Here is a 25,160-nt window from a genome sequence, read left to right as displayed (position 1 = left end):
ACCATGACCAAGTGGGCTTTATCCCAGGGATGCAAGGATTCTTCAATATCCGCAAATCAATCAATGTAATTCACCACATTAACAAGTTGGAAAATAAAAGCCATATGATTATCTCAATAGATGCAGAGAAGGCCTTTGACAAAATTCAACATCCATTTATGATAAAAACTCTCCAGAAAGCAGGAATAGAAGGAACATACCTCAACGTAATAAAAGCTATATATGACAAACCCACAGCAAACATTATCCTCAATGGTGAAAAATTGAAAGCATTTCCCCTAAAGTCAGGAACAAGACAAGGGTGCCCACTTTCGCCACTACTATTCAACATAGTTCTGGAAGTTTTAGCCACAGCAATCAGAGCAGAAAAAGAAATAAAAGGAATCCAAATTGAAAAAGAAGAAGTAAAACTCTCACTGTTTGCAGATGACATGATCCTCTACATAGAAAACCCTAAAGACTCTACCAGAAAATTACTAGAGCTAATTAATGAATATAGCAAAGTTGCAGGATACAAAATCAACACACAGAAATCCCTTGCATTCCTATACACTAATAATGAGAAAGTAGAAAAAGAAATTAAGGAAACAATTCCATTCACCATTGCAACAAAAAGAATAAAATACTTAGGAATATATCTACCTAAAGAAACTAAAGACCTATATATAGAAAACTATAAAACACTGATGAAAGAAATCAAAGAGGACACTAATAGATGGAGAAATATACCATGCTCATGGATCGGAAGAATCAATATAGTGAAAATGAGTATACTACCCAAAGCAATTTACAAATTCAATGCAATCCCTATCAAGCTACCAGTGATATTTTTCACAGAACTAGAACAAATAATTTCAAGATTTGTATGGAAATACAAAAAACCACGAATAGCCAAAGCAATCTTGAGAAAGAATGGAACTGGAGGAATCAACTTGCCTGACTTCAGGCTCTACTACAAAGCCACAGTCATCAAGACAGTATGGTATTGGCACAAAGACAGAAATATAGATCAATGGAACAAAATAGAAAGCCCAGAGATAAATCCACACACATATGGACACCTTATCTTTGACAAAGGAGGCAAGAATATACAACAGAGTAAAGATAATCTCTTTAACAAGTGGTGCTGGGAAAACTGGTCAACCACTTGTAAAAGAATGAAACTAGATCACTTTCTAACACCGCACACAAAGATAAACTCAAAATGGATTAAAGATCTAAATGTAAGACCAGAAACTATAAAACTCCTAGAAGAGAACATAGGCAAAACACTCTCCGACATAAACCACAGCAGGATCCTCTATGATCAACCTCCCAGAATTCTGGAAATAAAAGCAAAAATAAACAAATGGGACCTAATTAAAATTAAAAGCTTCTGCACAACAAAGGAAAATATGAGCAAAGTGAAAAGACAGCCTTCCGAATGGGAGAAAATAATAGCAAATGAAGCAACTGACAAACAACTAATCTCAAAAATATACAAGCAACTCCTGCAGCTCAATTCCAGAAAAATAAACGACCCAATCAAAAAATGGGCCAAAGAACTAAATAGACATTTCTACAAAGAAGACATACGGATGGCTAACAAACACATGAAAAGATGCTCAACATCACTCATTATTAGAGAAATGCAAATCAAAACCACAATGAGGTACCACTTCACACCAGTCAGAATGTCTGCGATCCAAAAATCTGCAGCAATAAATGCTGGAGAGGGTGTGGAGAGAAGGGAACCCTCCTACACTGTTGGTGGGAATGCAAACTAGTACAGCCACTATGGAGAACAGTGTGGAGATTCCTTAAAAAATTGCAAATAGAACTGCCTTATGACCCAGCAATCCCACTGCTGGGCATACACACAGAGGAAACCAGAATTGAAAGAGACACATGTACCCCAATGTTCATTGCAGCACTGTTTATAATAGCCAGGACATGGAAACAACCTAGATGTCCATCAGCAGATGAATGGATAAGAAAGCTGTGGTACATATACACAATAGAGTATTACTCAGCCATTAAAAAGAATACATTTGAATCAGTTCTGATGAGATGGATGAAACTGGAGCCGATTATACAGAGTGAAGTAAGCCAGAAAGAAAAACACCAATACAGTATACTAACACATATATATGGAATTTAGAAAGATGGCAATGATGACCCTGTATGCAGGACAGCAAAAAAGACACAGATGTGTATAGCGGACTTTTGGACTCAGTGGGAGAGGGAGAGGGTGGGTTTGGGAGAATGGCATTGAAACATGTATAATATCATGTAAGAATTGAATTGCCTGTCTATGTCCGATGCAGGATATGGCACGCTTGGGGCTGGTACGTGGGGATGACCCAGAGAGATGTTGTGGGGAGGGGGGTGGGAGGGGGGTTCATGTTTGGGAACGCATGTACACCCGTGGTGGATTCGTGTCAATGTATGGCAAAACCAATACAGAATTGTAAAGTAAAATAAAAAATAAATTTTAAATTAATTAATTAATTAAATGACAACATTTGCCCTGGAGGCTAGAGAATTTTAGATATGGTGAAAGTGAAAGTCACTTAGTTGTGTCCGACTCTTTGCGACCCCATGGACTACACAGTCAGTGGAATTCTCCAGGCCAGACTACTGGAGTGGGTAGCCTTTCCCTTCTCCAGGGGATCTTCCCAACCAGGGATCAAACCCAGGTCTTCCACATCGCAGACGGATTCTTTACCAGCTGAGCCACAAGGGAAGCCCTTTAGATATGATAGGTCAGCATTAAGATAATTTTTTGAAGGGTGGGGGAGTGGGGTAGGCAGGAGTGCCTGATCAGCTATAAGGAGCTTTATGAGGCATGGCTAGTCCCTGGGGAGAAGATAGCATATGAAGAAGTATTGCTCTAGCCAATGTCTAAGATTTCAAGCTAGGAACTTTTGTTGAAAAAATAGTATTGCTGCTCAATTTAGTTCTTCAAGGAGAGTAAAGAAGCTGTCAAATTAGCCAGAGACAGAAGAGGGTCAAAATAGTTCATGCCTAGAAAGGAAAATTCAAGAAATATAAGACAGGTTCCCTACCCTCATAGACCTGATTAGCTAGGGAAACAAAACAAATATACTTAGAAACCTTGTTGAACTGTGTGGTGGTAACTGCTGTAAGATGATATTAATATAAATTTAGGAAAGCAGACAGCACATAGGCTAGAAGTATCATGAGCAGAAAGCTAGCATTTGACAGATACCTCTTCTTCCACCAGGCTCTATATAGATTCTTTCCACATATATTATTTCTGTGTTTGTACTGAGTGAGGTTCAAAGAGGAAATGAAACTGTGAAAGGCTTGAGAGATGGTTAGCATTTAAAAAGGAGAGAATTGAAGAATTATTAAGTACTAGAGCTGAAACAAATGGGGCTTCTTGAGGATGTGGTCTATGGGTAGGCTGCAGGGGGTCCATGAACTGTGTAATATCATGCACAATTTTGTCTGTCTGTATATCTGAAACCGTAATCACTTAGAAAGATGTTGAAGTGATTGAATCTTCCATTTCCTGAGAGAAATGTTCCACAGCTTCCTTTGGCAACATGTTCTAGTATTTAATCATTTTTAGTATTTCATCTTACCTAAATCTTTATTTAAAAAAAAAAAAAAAGAAAGAGAAAAGGAACCTTGGTCTTTTTTCCCTCTCACTTTAGTTCTGTCTTCTAGGGCACATGGGAAACAAATGTGGTATTCACTACTCAGAAAGTAGATCTCATGAACAAGAACACCCAAGAATTCTTCATTCTGTTTAGGTTCTGATTTGGGGGGTGCTGAGAATATGATTCGCTTTTATTAATGTGTATTTCCTTCAGGTATAATGTATTTCAGCTCTTATCAGTGGCATACCTAATATTTCTGACACCAAGAGCAGATCATTTTTAACATCTCATCTATGTGACAAAATCATTTTCAGAAATAATTGTGAAATTACATGAATAGTAAGAAAAACCAGGAAAGAAACTCAGAGACTTTTTATTAAAGTTTCAATATATTACTATACCACTAATATAACAGTATAAAAAGGGAAGAAAAGTAAAGGATCCTTTTTAAGTATATTCATGTATTTTTAAGTGAGAGAAACATAAGCCTATATATTATTCTATCACAGAAATGATCATAACATTACAGTAACAAGTAAATTTTAAGAAAATCAAAATTATATAAAAAGTACAATTTGTGTACCCACTGACTTGTACCACTGATATTTTCTTTTTCATTCCTTAGTTTTAAAGCACAGAAGAACCTAAAAAGGAGCATAAATTTTTATTTCAAAGATATTAACAAAAGTCAGTAAAATCTATCACATATAAGCAAAAATTTTTATTTACTAAACAAAAATAATACACGTCATAGTTAGCACTGCTCATCCTTAAAGTTCAAACACAAATAAAAATTCTAATCAGTCATGGAAAATGAGAGAATTGAAGGATTTCAAGTTCTGTTTTCTTTGTCTTTAGTAATCACTGTGCTATCATTGTTTATTTCAAAATCAGTTATTGAAATGCTAAGACATGAGTGGCACAGAGCTTGCAAACTTGATTCTTAAGCATTAGGAATTTACTTTCAAAATGAGTGAGTATAGCAGAGCCATTGTGAATTGGGTGTTTGATAATATAACTACAAGTTCTGTATATTAACTCCATGTAGTTAATTAAAAGACAAGTAAAAATATATACTATTTTAAGTTTATATACATATTACTATAATTCAGCTATAATCACAATTGTTTAAAACAGACCAACACTTTTTTTTCAGGGTCTAGTATTTTATTACTGTTTAGAATTACCACCTGTAATGATAATAAAAAGCTGACCTGTTTTCAGTTAGTTTTATTACTGTTTTCAAATTATCTACACACAGTCCACCTCCTTATTTCCTGTGCTGAAGTGGACATCTCCTCTCTCTCCTCCAGTATACCATGTATGCGTGTGTGCTAAGTTGCTTCAGTCCTGTCTGACTTTTTGCACGTAGGGACCATAGCCACCAGGCTCCTCTGTCCATGGGATTCTCCAGGCGAGAATATGGAAAGGGTTGCCATGCCCATCCCAGGGATCAAACCAGTGTCTTATGTCTCCTGCATTGGCAGGCAGATTCTTTACCCCTAGCGCCACCGGGGAAGCACAGACTCTAGTTAAACTTAGCATGGAGATAAAGTTGTGCTGATTTATACTTGTAATCTCCAAATAGTTTCCTTTTTTATCTTTAACAGTGCCCACTGCATATTCTCTGAAATGTAGCTTTCATTATCTCTGACCTGTGAACTTGAAGTGACCTGGGTTTTGCTCTGGAAAGAAATAACATTCTATATTATTTGAGAGACACCTATGGAATCCTTTTTTTGTGATGATTTATTTGTTCATGTCATGAATTTTTGGCTTTTTCTTATACCATTTGAGAGGAATGGGAAAGAATAGATTTATTAAAGGGGACTTAGGTTATTCATTAGTTTTGTAAATTAAATCATGTAAGCCAAAAAAAATACCCTATATGCACTTTTAAACTAAAAATACCAACAATCTTTTTTAAAGATGTAATTTATACATTTACACAGATGGTCATAGAAAGGGGTCTTCACTAACATCTGTAAATGTTGGGGAAATGATGGATGTCTCTATTTGTAAAATGCCAAAAAGAATTACTGAATGTGCAGATATAGATTAAAAAATACAAAATTTGAATACCTGAAAGGCATTCTCTTCAAGCTAGTTTTCTGAAGATCTAGACATTGAATAATTGTTTTTTGCATAAATTTCCATTTTTATAAATGAGGTAATTTCTTATTAATTTGGACAACACTAATTAGGGATTTGTGATAATTCAGGTATGGGCTAAATTGTACTTTTGTTTGGTCCAAATTTGTTCTTCAAAGATAATGCAAATGAGTATTACAAAGAAGGATGAAGCATAGAGATTTAGAATACCAACAGAACCAATTCTTTCATGATTATATAAGCACTTTAAGGGCACTGATTAAAATGCAAACAATTATATAATTTAAAATAATTTTTATATACTTTAACACATCACCTAAGAATCTCTGGTAGCTAACAGCATTTCTTCCAAAATGTTCAACTGTTCAATTTTTTAATCATTCATTATGCCCTTTACCCAGATTATTCCACATTGTTGAGGTTTTTCTGAAATTATAATCATCTAGTAATACCTAATCCCATTCTCTTTTTTAAAAAGCAAATGATATTTCTATGACTTGGTTAGTATTTTCTCAGGAACTCTTTTGAGTCAAGTGTTTGAATGTACATGGTATCTAGGTTTTATAGTTCAGACCAAACAAGCATTGTTTTGAAGGATGACTTATCCAATTTAGTTACCTGCACTGATCAAATTGACTAAATGATCCATAAGTCACTGATTTTGTGTTCTGACCTGGAGAAATCTTGATAGACAAGTGAGTGAGCCACTGTATATAAGAATTGTCTTTCCAATACTTGCAGAATTAGTCTGTTAGGAATCTGTTCATCCCACAATGAGGTGGATCAAGCAGCCAGATCCCAAAAATCATACCAACTGGTAACCCCTGCTTCAGTCCATGGTTTCTCACCATAGGCAGAAAGTCAGTCAGGAATTTGAAGTAAGTTCAGTTCAGTTTAGCCACTCAGTCATGTCCAACTCTTTGCGACTCCGTGGACGGCAGCACACCAGGCCTCCCTGCTCAACACCAATTCCTAGAGCCTGCTAAACTCATGTCCATTGATTCGGTGATGCCATCCAACCATCTTGTCCTCTGCCATCCCCTTCTCCTCCTACCTTCAATCTTTCCCAGCATCAGGGTCTTTACCAATGAGTCAGTTCTTTGCTTCCAGTAGCCAAGTATTGTAGCTTCAGCTTCAGCATCAGTCCTTCCAATGAATATTCAGGACTGATTTCCTTTAGGATGGACTGATTGGATCTCCTTGCAGTCCAAGGGACTCTCAAGAATCTTCTTCAACACCACAGTTCAAAAGCATCAACTCTTCGGTGTTCAGCTTTCTTTATAGTCCAACTCTCATGTCCATACATGACCACTGGAAAAACAATAGCCTTGACTAGATGGACCTTTTATGGCAAAGTAATGTCTCTGCTTTTTAATATACTGTCTAGGTTGGTCATAGCTTTTCTTCCAAGGAGCAAGTGTCTTTTAATTTCATGGCTGCAGTCACCATCCGCAGTGATTTTGGAGCCCCAAAAAATAAAGTCTGTCACTGGTTCCATTGTTACCTTATCTATTTGCCATGAAGTGGTGGGACCAGATGCCATGATCTTAATTTTCTGAATGTTGAGTTTTAATTGAAGTAAGTAGAGATACTTATTTGATTATGACCACTCCTGATACAAAAATCTTTACTCTCTTAGTCACTTAACATCCTCAGAATTCAGGTTTCTAACCAGTATGCACATTTTTGTCCAGCTCTTATCACTCACCCCATTGTTGGCCAGCCTTCGCCACAATGGCTTTCTTTTATTTTAATAAAGCTGCAAAGCTCCTTCTTCGCCCTCCCTTTTGGCCTAACCTTAATGAAAGTTATTGTCTAGTGGTGGAAAACAATTATTATAAAATTTAATAATTTTTAAATTGTGAGCAGTACTAGAGAGAAAAGCATCCAGAAAGTTAAGGTGTGACCTAATCTGGGGGATCATGAAAGGCTCCTTAAGAATATAGTATTTGGGCTGTGTTCTGAAAGGTAAATAGGGATTAACTAGGAAAAGAGATAGGATTATAGGCATGTGCAAAAAGACAATACTATGCTTTTACTCCAGCCACAGTCTCTTTCAGTTCCTCTGAGAAAAACAAAGAGCCTGCTACCAAATGAAACTAGAGGTAGGTAAGGAGTAGGGCGTATAGGTCTTGAATATGATGATTTTAGATTTTAAACCAAGAAGAGTGAAAAGATGTCAAGAATTTTAAACAGAGGAATGACATATTAAGATTTGCATTTTTAAAATATCACTTTGGCCACTGTGTGCAGAATAGATCATAAGTGAGCAGGAAGGGGCCTTTGGGTGATCACTAAAGAGGCTGTTGCAGTAGTCCAGGTAAAAGATAACAGCAGTTTGGACCAAGGTGGTTGTCCTTGTTCAGTCACTCAGTCATGTCTGACTCTTTGCAACCCCATGGACTGCAGTATGCCAGGCTTCCCTGTCTTTCACATCTCTCGGAATTTGCTCAATCTCATGTCCATTGAGTTGGTGACACCCCAACCATCTCATCCTCTGTTGCCCCCTTCTCCTGCCTTCAGTCTTTCCCAGCTTCAGGGTCTTTTCCTGTGAGTTTGCTCTTTGCATCAGGTAGCCAAAGTATTGGAACTTCAGCTTCAGCATCAGTCCTTCCAATGAATATTCAGGACTGATTTCCTTTAGAATGGACTGGTTTGATCTCCGTGCTGTCCAAGGGACGCTCAAGAGTCTTCTCCAATAGCACAGTTCAAAAGCATCAATTCTTCGGTGTGCATCCTTTGTTATTGTCCAACTCTCACATCCATACATGACTACTGGAAATACCATAGCTTTGATTCTATGGACTTTTGTAGGCAAAGTATTGTCTCTGCTTTTTAATACACTTTATAGGTTTGTCATTGCTTTTCTAACAAGTTGTGGTGTGATTGTATTTGAGATATTAAGAATTGTCTTGATTAAGCAAATATCAAGGAGGTAAAATCTATAGGACTTAGTGATTAAACGTGGAGTGGAGATAGAGGGTGACAATGAGAATGATCCCTAGGTTTGGCTCTTACAAAACATGTAGAGTGATGCCATTAGCAGAAAAGGAATGCTAGAAGGAGTAGGTGATTTTGGCAATAAAGCAGAAACAAATGATACAAGGAGTTTGATTTTGAACTTATGTCTAAGGTGCTTTGAGAAATCCAAGTGGATATGATGAATCTAGAGCTCAGGAGAGCAATCTGAACCAAAAGGCAGAAATCAGGAAATTATTGCTGTAGATCTAGGTGCCTGGGAAAGTTGTGTGGGTAAAACTTAATGGAATTAGACAGGAAAGTTTGGAGTAAGAAGACAAGAAGGCTTAAAACTGGGCTTTGGGGTATAATAACAATTGAATGACTGGACAGGGGAGATGAGCCTGCAAATCGTTCTGAAATGTAGATGAGGGAACACCAACCAAAGAAAGAGCTAAGGCAAAAGTGCCTTCCAGAAGTGAGAGATCAAGAGGGTCATGGATCACTGGTTGATCAAGCCAGATGAAGAATAAACAATGTTCTTGGTTTAGGACTCAGGGCACTGGTATCTTCATGATGTCTGTTTCAGTGGATTGAGGTGGACTAGATTAGAGAAGAGAAGTTGGAGATGCACATACAACTAATTGAACAGATTTGTCTGTGAAAGGAAGCTGAAAGTTTGAAAAGCTCATGTTGAAAGTAGGTTGAGGGACAGTCTCTTATGTGTTGGAGAGATCAGGCCTTGTTTAAAAATATGGATGGCAATGATAAGGATTTGGTTTTGGAAGGGGAAGTCCAGTATAAATGTTAAAAAAGAGAAGGGGTGATAGAAATTGAGAAAGGCAAAAGGAAACAGAATATCTAAACAAAGACTTGCCCTGATAGGAGGAATAGCTCCTTTTCTATTAAAGCTCGGACTGTTGGATTATAGAACCTCCTGAGATTTGAAATCTGTATGTTTAAAAACTCCGTTTCTCTTTGACTTGCTGTGATAAGAACCTTCTAGTTACTCTACTGTCTTTTTTTTTTTTTTTCTTTTCCTGGGTCTTAGCTGGATCAGGTTGTGCTAGAACAAAAGCCCTCAATGGCTTCTCATTAGCTACCTACTTAAGTATGGTATTTGTTAGCTGCCTTCCTACTATCTGGTATTTAAGATCCAAATAATAAGGCACTTGTCTTTCTAATAATTTTCCATTCCTGTTCCACACACATTGCACTCAAACTGAATTATTCACATTTCCCTAAACAAACATTGATTTTTCCATATATTTTTTTTCCTCATAGCTTTATTATTAGTATATATCTCTTGTCTTGGGAATTCTTTCCATTATTGAAGGCCCATCTCAAAACTCTTTATTTTCTCAAATTTTCATACCATTTTGTTAAGCCCCAGGAAAAGGTATGTGCACATTTTGTTGCCTGGTTCCCAGAAATAGATTTAGGAAAACAGATAATCATAATATATCCATAATGACAAATTAGGGTATGGAAAATAATTAGGAAATTTGTAAATGTCTGGTTTGATTCAATTAAAGCATTTTAAAATCATTTCTAGTTATAAAAAGAAGAAAAATAATCTTTTGAAGCATCTAATGCCTATTTTTGCATCATGAGTGACGGGACAACTTTGAAAAGCAACCTATATATCTATAAAGAAGGTACAGTTGAAATATCAATTCAGTTCAGTCACTCAGTGGTGTCCGGCTCTTTCATGGACTGCACCACACCAGGCTTCCCTGTCCATCACCAACTCATGAAGCTTGCTTAAACTCACGTCCATCAAGTCAGTGAAGCCATCCAGCCATCTCATCCTCTATTGTCCCCTTCCCCTCCTGCCCTCAATCTTTCCCAGCATCAAAGTCTTTTCCAATGAGTCAACTCTTTGCATCAGGTGGCCAAAGTATTGGAGTTTCAGCTTCAGCATCAGTCCTTCCAATGAATATTTGGACTGATTTCCTTTAGAATGGACTGGTTGGATCTTCTTGCAGTCAAAGGGACTCTCAAGAGTCTTGTCCAATACCACAGTTCAAAAGCATCAATTCTTCAGTGCTCAGCTTTCTTTATAGTCCAACTGTCACATCCATACATGACTACTGGAAAAACCATAGCTTTGACTAGAAGGACCTTTAATAGGCTGTCTAAGTTGATCATAATTTTTCTTCCAAGGAGCAAGAGTCTTTTAATTTCATGGCTACAGTCACCATCTGCAGTGATTTTGGAACCCCAAAACATAAAGTTTGTCACTGTTTCCATTGTGTCCCCATCATTTGCCGTAAAGTGACAGGACCAGATGCCATGATTTTAGTTTTCTGAATGTTGAGTTTTAAGCCAGCTTTTTCACTTTCTTCTTTCACTTTCATCTCCTCTTCGCTTTCTGTCATAAGGGTGGTATCATCTGCATATCTGAGGTTATTGATATTTCTCCTGGCAGTCTTGATTCCAGCTTGGGCTTCATCCAGCCCAGCATTTCACACAATATACTCTGCATATAAGTTAAATAAGCAGGGTGACAATATACAGGCTTGACGTACTCCTTTCCTGATTTGGAACCACTCTGTTGTTCTATGTCCAATTCTAACTGTTGCTTCTTGACCCACACACAGATTTCTCAGGAGGCAGGTAAGGTGGTCAGTATTCCCATCACTTCCCACAGTTTGTTGTGATCTACACAGTCAAAGGCCTTGGTGTAGTCAATAAAGCAGAAGTAGATTTTTTTTTTTAACTTTACAATTCTGTTGGTTTTGCCATACATTGACATGAATCCACCATGGGTGTACATGCGTTCCCAAACATGAACCCCCCTCCCATCCTCCTCCCCACAACATCTCTCTGGTCATCCCCGTGTATCAGCCCCAAGCATGCCGTATCCTGCATCAGACATAGACTGGCAATTCGATTCTTACATGATATTATACATGTTTCAATGCCATTCTCCCAAATCATCTCACCCTCTCCCTCTGAGTCCAAAAGTCCGCTATACACATCTGTGTCTTTTTTGCTGTCCTGCATACAGGGTCATCATTTATTTTTTGAACTATCTTGCTTTTTTGATGATCCAACCAATGTTGGCAATTTGATCTCTGGTTCCTCTGCCTTTTCTAAATCCAGCTTGAACATCTGGAAGTTCATGATTCACGTACTGTTGAAGCCTGGCTTGGAGAATTTTGAGCATTACTTCGCTAGCGTGTGAGATGAATGCAATTGTGCGATAGTTTGAACATTCTTTGGCATTGCCTTGCTTTAGGAATCAGTGAACTAAAATGAACTAGCATGGGTGGATTTAACTCAGATGACCGTTATATCTACTATTGTGTGCAGGAATCCCTTGGAAGAAATGGAGTAGCCCTCATAGTCAACAAGAGAGTCCAAAATTCAATACTTGTGTGCAGTCGCAAAAACAACAGAATGATCTCTGTTCGTTTCCAAGGCAAGCCATTCATTCAGTATCACATTTCAGTTCAGTTCAGTCGCTCAGTCGTGTCCAACTCTTTGTGACCCCATGAATTACAGCATGCCAGGCTTCCCTGTCCATCACCAACTCCTAGAGTTTACTCAAGCTCATGTCCATCGAGTCGGTGATGCCATCCAGCCATCTCATACTCTGTCATCCCCTAATCCAAGTCTATTCCCCAACCACTAACGCCGGAGAAGCTGAAGTTGAATGGTTCTTGAAGACCTACAGAACTTGTAGAACCAACACCCAAAAAAGATGTCCCTTTCATTATAGGGGACCAGAATGCAAAAGTAGGAAATCAAGAGATACCTGGAATAACAGGCAAACTTGGCCTTGGAGTACAAAATGAAGCATGGCAAAGCCTAACAGAGTTTTGCCAAGAGAACGCACTGGTCATAGCAAACACCCTCTTCCAACAACACAAGAGAAGACTCTACACATGCTCATCACCAGATGGTCAATACTGAAATCTGATTGATTATATTCTTTGCAGCCAAAGATGGAGAAGCTGTATACAGTCAGCAAAAACAAGACCTGGAGATGACTGTGGCTCAGATCATGAACTCCTTATTGCCAAATTCAGACTTAAATTGAAGAAAGTGGGGGAAACCACTAGACCATTCTTGTATGACCTAAGTCAAATCCCCTATGATTACACAGTGGAAGTGACAAGTAGATTCAAGGGATTAGATCTGATAGACAGAGTGCCTGAAGAATTGTGGACAGAGGTTCTTGATTTTGCACAGGAGGAAGTGATCAAGACCATCCCCAAGATAAATTCAAAAAGGCAAAATGGACATTGGGGTACACGTGTCTCTTTCATTTCTGGTTTCCTCGGTGTGTATGCCCAGCAGTGGGATTGCTGGGTCATAAGGCAGTTCTATTTGCAATTTTTTAAGGAATCTCCACACTGTTCTCCATAGTGGCTGTACTAGTTTGCATTCCCACCAACAGTGTAAGAGGGTTCAGAGATGATATGGAGTGGGAAGTGGGAGGGGGGTTCAGGATTGGGAACTCATGTACACCCGTGGTGGATTCATGTCAATGTATGGCAAAATCAATACAGTATTGTAAAGTAAAATAAAATTTAAATTAAAAAAAAAGAAATGCAAAAAGGCAAAATGGTTGTCTGAGAAGGCCTTACAAATAGCTGTGGAAAGAAGAGAAGTGAGAGGCAAAGGAAAGATATACCCATCTGAATGCAGAATTCCAAAGAATAGCCAGGAGAGATAAGAAAGACTTCCTCGGTGATCAATGCAAAGAAATAGAAGAAAACAATAGAATGGGATAGACTAGAGATCTCTTCAAGAAAATTAATGATGCCAAGGGAACATTTCATGCAAAGATGGACACAATGAAGGACAGAAATGGTATGGACCTAACAGAAACAGGGTTATTAAGAAGAGGTGTCAAGAATACACAGAAGAACTATACAAAAAAGATCTTCATGACCCAGATAACCACGATGGTGGGATCACTCACTTAGAGACAGACATCCTGGAATGTGAAGTCGAATAGGCCTTAGGAAGCATCACTACGAACAAAGCTAGTGGAGGTGGTGGAATTCCAGTTGAGCTATTTCAAATCCTGAAAGATGATGCTGTGAAAGTGCTGCACTCAATGTGCCAGCAAATTTGGAAAACTCAACAGTGGCCATAGGACTGGAAAAGGTCAGTTTTCATCCCAATCCCAAAGAAAGGGAAGGTCAAATATCAGTTGAGATATATTATGGTTCATTCATGTAATGGGGTAAATACACACACTTATTTTAAAAATTAGAAAACTTTCTAATTAATTACTTTTTAAAAAATCTCTAAGATCTATTGCTAAATAGAAAAAACAAAATGCAAAACAACATATGTGGTGTGTAGGCATTTGTCTAAAAATGGAAGAAAGGAAAAATACATACGTATATATTTTCTTGATAGGCATGTCAGTTATCTCTGGCAGGATACACAAAATGAGAGCAATTAATTGCCAAGTGTGAAAGGTAGACTTTTCACTGTGTATGTTCTTTTGTTTTATACTTTTCAACTGTGTGATTATATTACTTGGGTTAAAACATAGATACAATTTAAATTTTAAAAAACTAAAGTAATAGCTAATTGGACAAAAATGAAATTCAGTAGAAATCATGGCTGATTCAAGTTCAAAGGCTGCAGATATTCCAAAATATTATAACTATTAGTTGAAAAGAATAGAAACTCATCCTTTTAAAGCCTTTCTGATACAATATATATTAAAAAGCAGAGACATTACTTTGTCAACAATGGTCCATCTATTCACGGCTATGGTTTTTCCAGTGGTCATGTATGGATGTGAGAGTTGGACTATAAAGAGGGCTGAAAGCAGAAGAATTGATGCTTTAGAACTGAGGTGTTGGAGAAGACTCTTGAGAGTCCCTTGGACTGCAAGGAGATCCAACCAGTCCATCCTAAGGGAAATCGGTCCTTGGTGTTCATTGAAGGACTGATGTTGAAGCTGAAACTCCAATATTTTGGCCATCTGATGCAAAGAGCTGACTCATTTGAAAAGACCCTGATGCAGGGAAAGATTGAGGGCAGGAGGAGAAGGGGACGGCAGAGGATGAGATGGTTGGATGGCATCACCGACTCAATGGACATGGGTTTGGGTGAACTCCGGGAATTGGTAATGGAAAGGGAGGCCTGGTGTGCTGCAGTTCATGGGGTTGCAAAGAGTCAGACATGACTGAGCGACTGAACTGAACTGAACTGATACCATGTAATAGGTGCTTCAGAAGATTCAAAGATGAGTAAGACACGGTTCACATTGATCTTATCATATATGAACGACTTTTGTTGTGATTCTTATTGGTGAGCAGAACTTTTAAAACAATATTGCATGGCATCAGAAATTGAAAGGCCACTTAGCATTCATTGATTATATTGAAATAGTTTGGTATTTATCAATGAATCAAAAGTATGGGCATTTTTTAGTTTTTCCTCTGGCAAACCAGTTTCTTATATGTGAGGAAGGTTGACCAGCTTAATCTGGAGTGGAAACTTCTAGCTCAATCTGATACTTTAATGTAAAAATAGCATTAATATGACTCAGGTTAGCTAAGTGACTACTAAAGATGGACAGTTTTATTATTTTCTCTTACCTGTATTTATATGTTTTGAAAAGGGTATGGTATTTATCTTCATGTTTACATATTTTACTTAATTTTAAATTATAAAATGTCTACTGGGCTTTAAAAATTGGTTTAGTGCTTTGGGGTAGGAGTTTTACAAAAACCTATTTTGTAAAAGAGATTTTCCAATGACTAATGCTTGTTAAATAAATAATATATTAAACATATTATAAAACATTACTAAAGCCATTCTTCAGCCAATTTTCCAAGCATAGCACTTTCAAACTTATTTTTTTACTTTTGTCTACATTAAGGATATTATATACCAAATATAAGGAGACACATTGCAAATCCTAATTTTAGACTTATTTTGTATCATTTATGTAAATTTCTTTAATATGGAAATGGAAGTAAATGTAATACCTTCTAGACTGATTAAAAATTAATGTGTGGAAGCCTGGGGGCCTAACTTAAAGCACCATCAGAAGACTTGGATTAGTTAACTGTAGAGTCACAGCTTTAATGCAGAGACTTGAATTATATTGCATTACTTATCATTGAATAACAAAATCACTCTTAGAAAGCACACAATGGCAATCCATTTCCCCACTGAAAGATAGCAGCACTCTCAAACCCTTTGGGAACTTGGGATGTAACTCTGAAATCACTGTAAACTCTTCTTTATATTTCAAGGTAGTAGAAAATTATTAACTAAAATGTGCCAGTTTAATATAGAATTTGAAATTAGTTTGAGAGAAGTGGATAATTTTGAGAGCTTTGGGGTAAATCATAAAATAAGACACTCAAGAATATTAAGTAACTATTAGTAAATCCTTAATGCTTTATATTGTATCATAAAGATAGAAGATGATATCCATGTATTTCATAACAATTCTAAGATTTAGAAGTTCTAACAGATGAGGTCCCCTATGCAAAAGTCTTTGAGACAATTAGGTATTTTCATAAATTATAAATGTTCCCATTATTACATATTCAAGATTATGTTCCTATACAGAGAGCTAATTTTCTCATTTGAGTATAATAACTTAGAGAATATGCTTCATCAGTATTCTGTGTGAAGTTCATTATTTACTCCCCTTACGATTTGGAAGAGGTTAAAGGCATATTTTGCCTGTGTTCATTTACTTCCATCTTGCCTCAGTTAAACCCTAGTGCACATACTAGGAGCTGGCACACACCTTATCATTAAATTGACTCAAATATTGACCCCCCAACCCCAAATACGAAGTAAATAAACCTTTCAAAAATTGTAATGTAAATGAATCAGAGAGGTAAGCAGTCTTATTTTCTTAGGGTAAACATCTCGGATACTTTTTGCTTAATTCTTAACTAAATTGTGATGATGTTAAAGAAATTGTGACATTAAATAAGACTTATTTTATTATCCATTATATATATTGAAAAAAAATTACCTAAAGCTACTTCCAGGGCTTCCTGGTGTCTCAGACAGTAAAGAATCCACCTGCAATGCAGGACACCTGGGTTCAATCCCTGGGTTGGGAAGATCCCAGGAGAAGGAAATGGCAACCCACTCCAGTATTATTGCCTGGAGAATCCCATGGACAGAGGAGCCTGGCAGACTACAGTCCATTGGGGTTGCAAAAAGTCAGACACGACTGAGCAACTAACACTTTCATTTTCACTTAAAACCTATTTCCATTAGGTTGATGGAGGGGAAAAAAATCTTTTTCAAAATACAGGCTCTACACGTGTACCTCAATGTTCTTCACAGCACTGTTTACAATAGCCAGGACATAGAAGCAACCTAGCTGTCCATCTGCAGACAAATGGATAAGAAAGCTGTGGTACACATACACAATGGAATATTACTCAGCTATTAAAAAGAATGCATTTGAATCAGTTCTAATGAGGTGGATTAAACTGGAGCCTATTATACAGAGTGAAGTAAGTCAGAAAGAAATACACCAATACAGTATATTAATGCATATATGTGGAATTTAGAAAGACGGTAATGATGACCCTATATGTGAGACAGTGAAAGAGACATAGATGTAAAGAACAGACTTTTGGGCTCTGTGGGAGAAGGCGAGGATGGAATGATTTTAGAGAAGAGCATTGAAACATGTATATTATCATATGTGAAATAGATCGCCAGGGTAGGTTTGATGCATGAGACAGGGTGCTCAGGGCTGGTGCACTGGGATGACCCAGAGGGATGGAATGGGGAGGGAGGTGGGAGGGGGGTTCAGGATGGGGAACACAAGTACACCCATGCCTGATTTGTATGAATGTATGGCAAAAACCACCACAATGTTATAAAGTAATTAGCCTCCAATTAAATAAATAAAATTTAAAAATAGTCTCTATAATCTACAGTATTCATGATAGACTTAAATTAATTTTCTCGGATAAACTTCACCTTGACCCATATATATGATTAATTTGTTTTCAAAAGGAGATTATTTTTAATTTTGGCCTAATTTGAAAGAAAGGAAATAACAGGAGGAGAGAGCAGAATTCAGCAAATGAAAGGATTTGGAGCTCAGATCACAATCAGTCTTCTATAACTGTCTCTTTTATGCCCCATTCTACTCAACTCTAAACTGGAAATATAGAGTACAGTTGGATAATCAAGGGCAGAAATTTGGATTGCTGGGAATCATCTAAACTTAATAATCTACCTTCACATAGTTGAAATATAAAACTTACTGGAAAGATGAGGCCAATTTTTGTTCACTTGGAATTGTACATAAACAAGTTTATTTAAAAGATTAAAGCTCCTTCTTTAAAAAGCCACTTTTTGCTATATTCTAGGTAATTTTAAACTCAAACTGCAATATTTTTTTAATTCACCATGTAAATTCTATTGTGGCTGTTAGGTTCATTTATAGCTTCTCCATATTTCAATGTGTAAAGTAATTCCACCAGTGAATTATGCACCAGAAGCCTGAACATCAATACTCTTAGCTGACTAAGAGAGTACATTTGAGAAACTACCTTGAAGCCCACCAAAAATCTTAGCATTTCAAGAAATGGCTTAATTTGCCTATGGAAAAGTTTGGGAAACATAAACACATACATGTGTAATGCTCATATATTCACATAGTGGCATTTTAAAGCAGCTATAATCCAACAACTCTACTTCTGTTTCATGATATTTTGATAGAATCTGAATTAGGCCCAAAGGGAATCAGCAATCTCGAGTGTACATTATTTTCTTCCTGGAGTAACCACTTTTCTCTTTAATAATATAGAAATATTTGGGAGTTGATGGCCTTTATGCATATATACTACAAAGCCAGTAAATATGAAACACCATAGCCAGAGTTCTGGCCTTGAAGGAATCCAGAGGACCCTATTCACATTAGAGTCTATGTGACCAGTAGCCCCCCTCATCCCACCCTGGACAGGCTATAGCCACCTGGAGTGTTTCGCTTAGCTATAAATTGTGAGTTAGCAAAGTCATTGCACCTTTTTAAGCTGAAAATCTCCTAACGGTTATAATTTTGTTTGGACTTTGTTTTCAACAGATCCCAGTAGATGAGGACTAAACAAAGTGAATATCAAAGCCAGTAGTATGTCATTACTGATATTGCAGGCCTTAAAATTGCAAATATCAGCAGAAAGACTTATCTTTGGATTAAGTAAGCCTTTCTCTTGGGTGTATTTTATGTTTCTTATGTTGTAACATTGTCTCTGAGAGTTTGTGATCTTATCAATGCAACAAATGTGCCAAAAAAAGTATTTTTAGAGTTGAATGTAGCCTATATGTTAAAGCAAAGATTCAAGTAATTATTTAGCTGCTGCTGCTAAGTCTCTTCAGTCGTGTCCAACTCTGTGCAAGCCCATAGACGGAAGCCCACAAGGCTCCCCTGTCCCTGGGATTCTCCAGGCAAGAACAGGAGTGAGTTGCCGTTTCCTGCTCCAATGCATTAAAGTGAAAAGTGAAAGTGAAGTCGCTCAGTCGTGTGCGACTCTTAGCGACCCCATGGACTGCAGCCTACCAGGCTCCTCCATCCATGGGATTTTCCAGGCAAGAGTACTGGAGTGAGGTGCATTGCCTTCTCCAAATTATTTAGCTACTACTCAGTAAACTCTAGTATATCTAACTATGGTATTTTAAGTGTCATGCTTTTATTTCAAATTATTAAATCTTCTATATAAATAATTTAGGTGTGCTATAAGATTATAGTTTGCAGCAGAGGATAAAATCTGGGATGTAAAAACAACAACGTTCTTATAGCCATCTGTATAAAAGACGCCTGCAAGTAGAGCATTGTTTTTACCTGTGGAACACTCTGCTATATTTTCTGTTTTACACTGGATAATAATGCTGGATGCGGCAGCCTTTCCCCATTGTTCCTTTTATATGTCTGTGTTCTAGTGATACAGAAAAGCAGCTATGCCCAGGAAACGCTGCACAATTCACAGGACTTCACTCCCCCAGCACATGCTGGTCCCTCTACCTAAAATGCCTCTGCCTCCACACTGCCTCTTCAGAACTCCACCCTAGAAGTAGGGCACAGCTCTGATATTCCTTTTCCATGAAGCTTCCACGGTCTTCCTCCAATCCAAAGAGATTTACCTCTCCTCTGACTCCCATACGTCTTTGTTCCAGTTTATCTTCCATTTTACAGTTTCACTCTCTGTTTGGGTTATAGTTATACGTTCGTCTTTTCTTCCAACTACCATTCTTGTGAGCAAGGGGCCTTTGTTTTTAATCTTTCACTATGTCTAGCATATGGCAGGTGCTAAGTAATTCCCTGTGGAATAATCAGGGTTGTTTTCCCCTTGTTAGTTTAGGCTGTTTTATGGTAGTTTGTTTGACATCTGTTTTATTTGGCATTTTAGTATATAGAGTATATACATTTTTTTTCTGAAAAGTAACTGGCCTCTGCTCCTTCCCATCTAACACTGCTTAACACATTGAAATCTAAGGTCTCAGAAAAATCACATGCCAACAGTTTTAATGATACACTTTCTGTAATTAAGGGAACAATTCCAATGACATTTTAAGATGCAAAACAATTGGGTCTCTTAGTAAATAAATAGTTGAGGACTTCCTCCAGTAACTTTACTCTACTCCAGCCACTTGCCAGTTTGTGTTTGGGCTGTTCTTTCTGCACAAAGAAAACATAGTTCAGTGTCTTCTTTCAAGATCCTATCTACCTCTCTGAAGTCCAAAATAGAAATAAGGTAAAAAACAGATATGGGAGCTCAGTGAATTATCGAATTTCTCATTATTGCATTTTTATTTGTAAAGTAATGCATTTTTATTTATTTATTTATCTTTTTTCTTTGGACCAGTAGGGTCCTTAGAGAAGTGGAGGACTTCAGAAAGTGAGGGGCCTTAGTAATAAAGATAGAGACGAATGGAAGGGAAAAAAAAAATCCCAGGATGTCATCTGTCCAAGCTATTCCTCTACCATTGGGTGGTCAGGTAGCTGCTGGAGTGACCTCTGTAAGAGCCTAGATATCAATGAATTCCTCTGTGAAAGTCAGTATGATGCTTTGGGTAACTCTGGTTTTGACAATTCTTGGCAAGGGGTTTACTTGATTACTGCCAGTTTAGAGTGTATAGAAGTACTTTTGGAAGGGAATCAGAAAGCAAACCATTAGTGCTAGACAAATAGGTGTCTGCTGATTAGTCGCTGAGGTATAAAATAAGTCCATTTGGTTAGCCAAGTCTCTCAGAAATGATGCAAGAACCATCGCTGATCAGGCTTCATCGTCTTGCCTCATTCATAGGTTCTCTGGCTCTTGTCCTTGTTGCTTTCATTCCTCAATTAAGGAGATTCCCAGATAATGAAGTCAGGTTAATCATGTTGCTGTTTAACAATGTCTCAGTTTCACTTGAAGATCTGCCCAGGATTAAGAAGCTGTTGACACCTCAGATACAGTACTGAGGATAGCAAAGTGCTGCTACCGAGAATACCACAGGGAGCTGGTAAGAGGCCAAGCACGAGTGAGTGGTGTCTGCCACTGTCTTAACTCGGGATCTTTCACAAACAGCAGCGAGCAGAGGCTAAGAAGGCTTGTTTTGCTTTTCTCAAGGCTCCAGAACTCAAAAGGAAAGTAAATCACAGCTCAAGAAAGCTCTTTCCATCTTGCCATCCAGTGAGGTGTCACTTAGCTGGCTCTTTATCCCAAGGGCTAATTGATGCTGTTAGCTTTCTGCAAGGATGCCAGGAAATAATAATGAGAAAGTGACATTCCACTTATCTTGTGCTAGGAGGGTTTTTTTTTAGAGAACCTGATGTTTCTTTAGCCCAAGGACACTAAAGTAACATCTCACTATTTAGTATACTTGGTAAGATGAATTACTAGGCGGTCTCCTGATGTCTTGTAGAAGTTGTTATATACCAAAGAAGCGGGCCTTTCTTAGCTACTCAACAGAAGGTTCAGGCCTAACGTACTATGTTAGTGTTGGTTTGGCCAAAAAGTTCGTTTGAGTTTTTCCATAACATCATACATAAAAGTCCAAATGAACTTTTTCAATCCAATAAATTTATTTCCATGAATTAAGAAGATATTCCCTACTCACAGAAAGTTCTACTAAAGTATAATCCTTCACTTAGTCGTTAAAAGCAGTGTGCTTTGTATGTAATTTTTTACTCCTAATAAAATTATAGTATTAATTTAGTCTCTGTATATGTTTAAAGTGAGGATACATAGCTAAATGGGTTCCTTTGGTGGTTCACCGGTAAAGAATCTACCTGCCAACCAGGAGATGTGGCTCAATCCCTGGGTCAGGAAGATCCCCTGGAGAAGAAAATGGCAACTCATTCCAGTATTCTTGCCTGGCAAATCCCATGGCAGAGGCGCCTGGTGTGCAAAGGAGTTCTACAAGACTTAGTGACTGAAGCAACAGCGATAAAATGTAGTTAAATAGGGTTACACGTGGAAGCATTTCAGATCCGCAAAGTGGCTTCTATACCTACCTGTGTCACTTTTGATAAAGTATGTAACTTCTCATGCCCACTGTTCTATTTGTAAAGTGTTGACCAATAATTGTACCTACCTTACAGGGTATTATAATTATATGAGCGAATACATATAATACATTTAAAACCGCTCTTGGCAGAGGCTCAATAATATTGGTCATTGTTGTTATTTCTTCATGTTATCAATTTTTAAGTTTCATTTGGGTATTTTCTTAATTTATGCCTACCCAACAGTATTTGCTGGATTTAACCATTCTCAGATGTTAATAAAACTTAATATTACACTTTTTCCTCCCTTAGGATTGGATTTTTTTCACCTTGACAGAGAACAGCATGAGAAGTCCTTGAGCAAACCAACTAAGAACAATCATAAGTCAGTGACAGTCTAAAATGATATTTATGAAAAAATATTCAGAAAGTTAGGGACTAAGTATAGTCAATTCAAATCTGTTGACCTTGGGGGATCCAGGTTATATGCTAGGAAAATCACATATATTTAATTGAAATGTAGAAGTAAAACCTGTTCCTTCTGTCCATTGCCACATCTACCTACACACACATGCGCGCGCGTGCGCACACACACACACACACACTACCTGTATCCTGCTTGCTGAGGAAAATGGATGAAAACATGAATATTACCGTCTTCAAACACACACAAGTGTATATAAGGAAAACTTAAGTTTAAAAAGTTATTATTTTAGGAATCTTTGAACAGAAACTTTCACTTTCGCTTCTTATTTTATATAACAGGCTTATCAGCATCTTTACCTTTCTAACCAAGCTAATATACCATATAATATATGTTTTAGTTTGTTTTTTTACATATAATATATGTTTTACTTTGTTTATATGTTTGGGGTCTGTTTTAAATGAAATTGGAGCTGCTGCTGCTGCTGCTAAGTCGCTTCAGTCGTGTCCAACTCTGTGCGACCCCATAGACGGCAGCCCACCAGGCTCCCCTGTCCCTGGGATTCTCCAGACAAGAACACTGGAGTAGGTTGCCATTTCCTTCTCCAATGCATGAAAGTGAGAAGAGGAAGTGAAGTCACTCAGTCGTGTCCAACTCCTAGGGACCCCATGGACTGCAGCCTACCAGCCTCCTCCATCCATGGGATTTTCCAGGCAAGAGTACTGGATTTGGGGTGCCATTGCCTTCTCCAAAATTGGAGCAAATATACTTAATTCTTCAGTTAATATGTGCATTATACTAGATGGCAAAAAGGTAAAATCCTTGTTCCTTAGGTAGAGGAAAATTTTCCAGAAATCAGCAAATTGACTAAATGTTTTCTTGTTTTTCCATAACTTGTTTTTGTCTTTTGAAAATTTTTAATATTCACCTGCCTTGATCACTCTTCTTCTTTTTTTTTATTTAGTATTGAAGTCACAGTTTCACCTATGCTTTGTGTATACATGAATGTAATACTAACTGCTTTGACTTCCGAATCACATCTGAGATCGTAAACAAGCACTGTCCCTATTTCCTCTGTGGCTTATATTGTCTATTCTTAGAACTGGAGTCATCAGAATGACACATTAAGCACACAGAGATGACTCCACAGTGTAGTGCCATTTCCACTCACTAGCTGGTTGCTTTGTCACATCCCTTGCTCTCAGAGCAGAGCCAAGAGGAACATAGGTGCAGGGAAGACAGGTTTGTAGCTAAAAGGAAACTAAATGGAGCAGCCGTGTAAGGTCTTACCCGGGTAGGACACTCAAGGTGCTTGTTGTCAGCCAAACATTTGACAAGTAACCCCAATGGGCAGTGGCGGGAAAACATTAATGACAAAGTTCACCTTCATCCCAGTTTTGCCCTAACCCTTTTGTCCACTTGTATAATGTCTGGTTTTGAAAAACACAGATCCTCTGTGTTGTATAGAAGGTCTCAGTATACAAAAATCTCTTAGATACTGGTCTACTACTCATTAAATGCCAAAAACGTAGTTGAGTGCTGAGCTATGTCTGTGGTGCCTATGACTGAATGTTATTTTTCCTGCATGATCATCCATTGTGGTGTTTGTAAGTAGCAAAACAATGAGCCTGATTTGTTCTCCTTTGTAGAGCCAGGCCGAGGCCCACTACAAAGGAAGTAAACATGCCAAGAAGGTCAAAGCACTAGAGGCAACGAAAAATAAACCCAAAATGGTTTCTTCCAAGGACAGCGCAAAGGCTAATCCCAGCTGCTCCATCACTCCCATCCCAGGCAACAACTCTGACAAATCAGGTCAATGACACTTTTTGTTCTTTACATTCTTTGTGTTCCTCCTGGTCCTCTGTCCCGACCCCGTTCTCTTCCCCTCCACTGTTGCATGTTACTCTCCATGATTTGTTTTTATAATATGAATATATTGCCTTCACAGGAAAGGTTATGTGTTTGCACGGAATCTAAGCATTTGATATGTTACCATTCCATGTTGTTAAATATATACCTTTAAGTATATATGTGTGTGTGTAAATATCTATATATATAATATATGCATGAAAATAAGTGGAAGTTTCTTGGTCACATTGTGTTTAGACAAAAGTCAAGAAATGGGTCTAAAAGACCCTCTATTCATTTTATGTTTGGTTTTTGCAATGGACTTTTTCAGTCAAGAAATTCTTAAACTTGTTTATTAACAGACATTTTTTATATTTTCTTACCCCAGTAAAGGGGAGTTGAAGGGCAACAGAGTAAAGTTTTTTGAGAGAGTAACACTATTAAGTGAATCTAGAAATGTGTCCAATAATAAAAGATATTGATTTTTTAAGGTCTTTGTAGACTTCCCCTCAGAGTTATAAATGAACTCAAAGATTTTAAAGGAACTTTTCACAGTTATGAACTGACTAAAAGAAATTTATATAATCGGAAATGAGCTACTCATGGAAGGGCCTCTTAAGAAGAGTCTCTATTTCATAGTCCCAGTGAATCAGCAGTTTTTCTGAGTAGGTTCAAACTGAATGACTTGGGAAGAAGAGAAAAAAATTGTATTTCTAGTGGTTATGCCATGAAATTGGATGTTTAATAG

At 37.6% G+C, this 25,160-nt stretch overlaps 1 protein-coding gene across 5 annotated transcripts in view; it reads left to right on the top strand.

The window, feature by feature from the left end:
- Window positions 1-25,160, top strand: part of ZNF385B (zinc finger protein 385B) — a 480,885-nt gene that overhangs the window by 418,507 nt on the left and 37,218 nt on the right. For all 5 annotated transcript variants that reach the window (XM_040227730.1, XM_040227729.1, XM_040227733.1 and 2 more), the window contains one exon: window positions 24,214-24,376. In XM_040227730.1, coding sequence (XP_040083664.1) covers window positions 24,214-24,376 — 163 coding nt within the window. The remainder of the gene's footprint in view (window positions 1-24,213; window positions 24,377-25,160) is intronic.

The sequence above is a fragment of the Oryx dammah genome, unplaced genomic scaffold (genome assembly GCF_014754425.2).
Source record: "Oryx dammah isolate SB20612 unplaced genomic scaffold, SCBI_Odam_1.1 HiC_scaffold_27, whole genome shotgun sequence".
NCBI classification, from domain to species: domain Eukaryota; kingdom Metazoa; phylum Chordata; class Mammalia; order Artiodactyla; family Bovidae; genus Oryx; species Oryx dammah.
The sequence above is the reverse complement of the archived record's forward strand: the minus strand, read 5'-3'. Positions and strand labels throughout refer to the sequence as shown.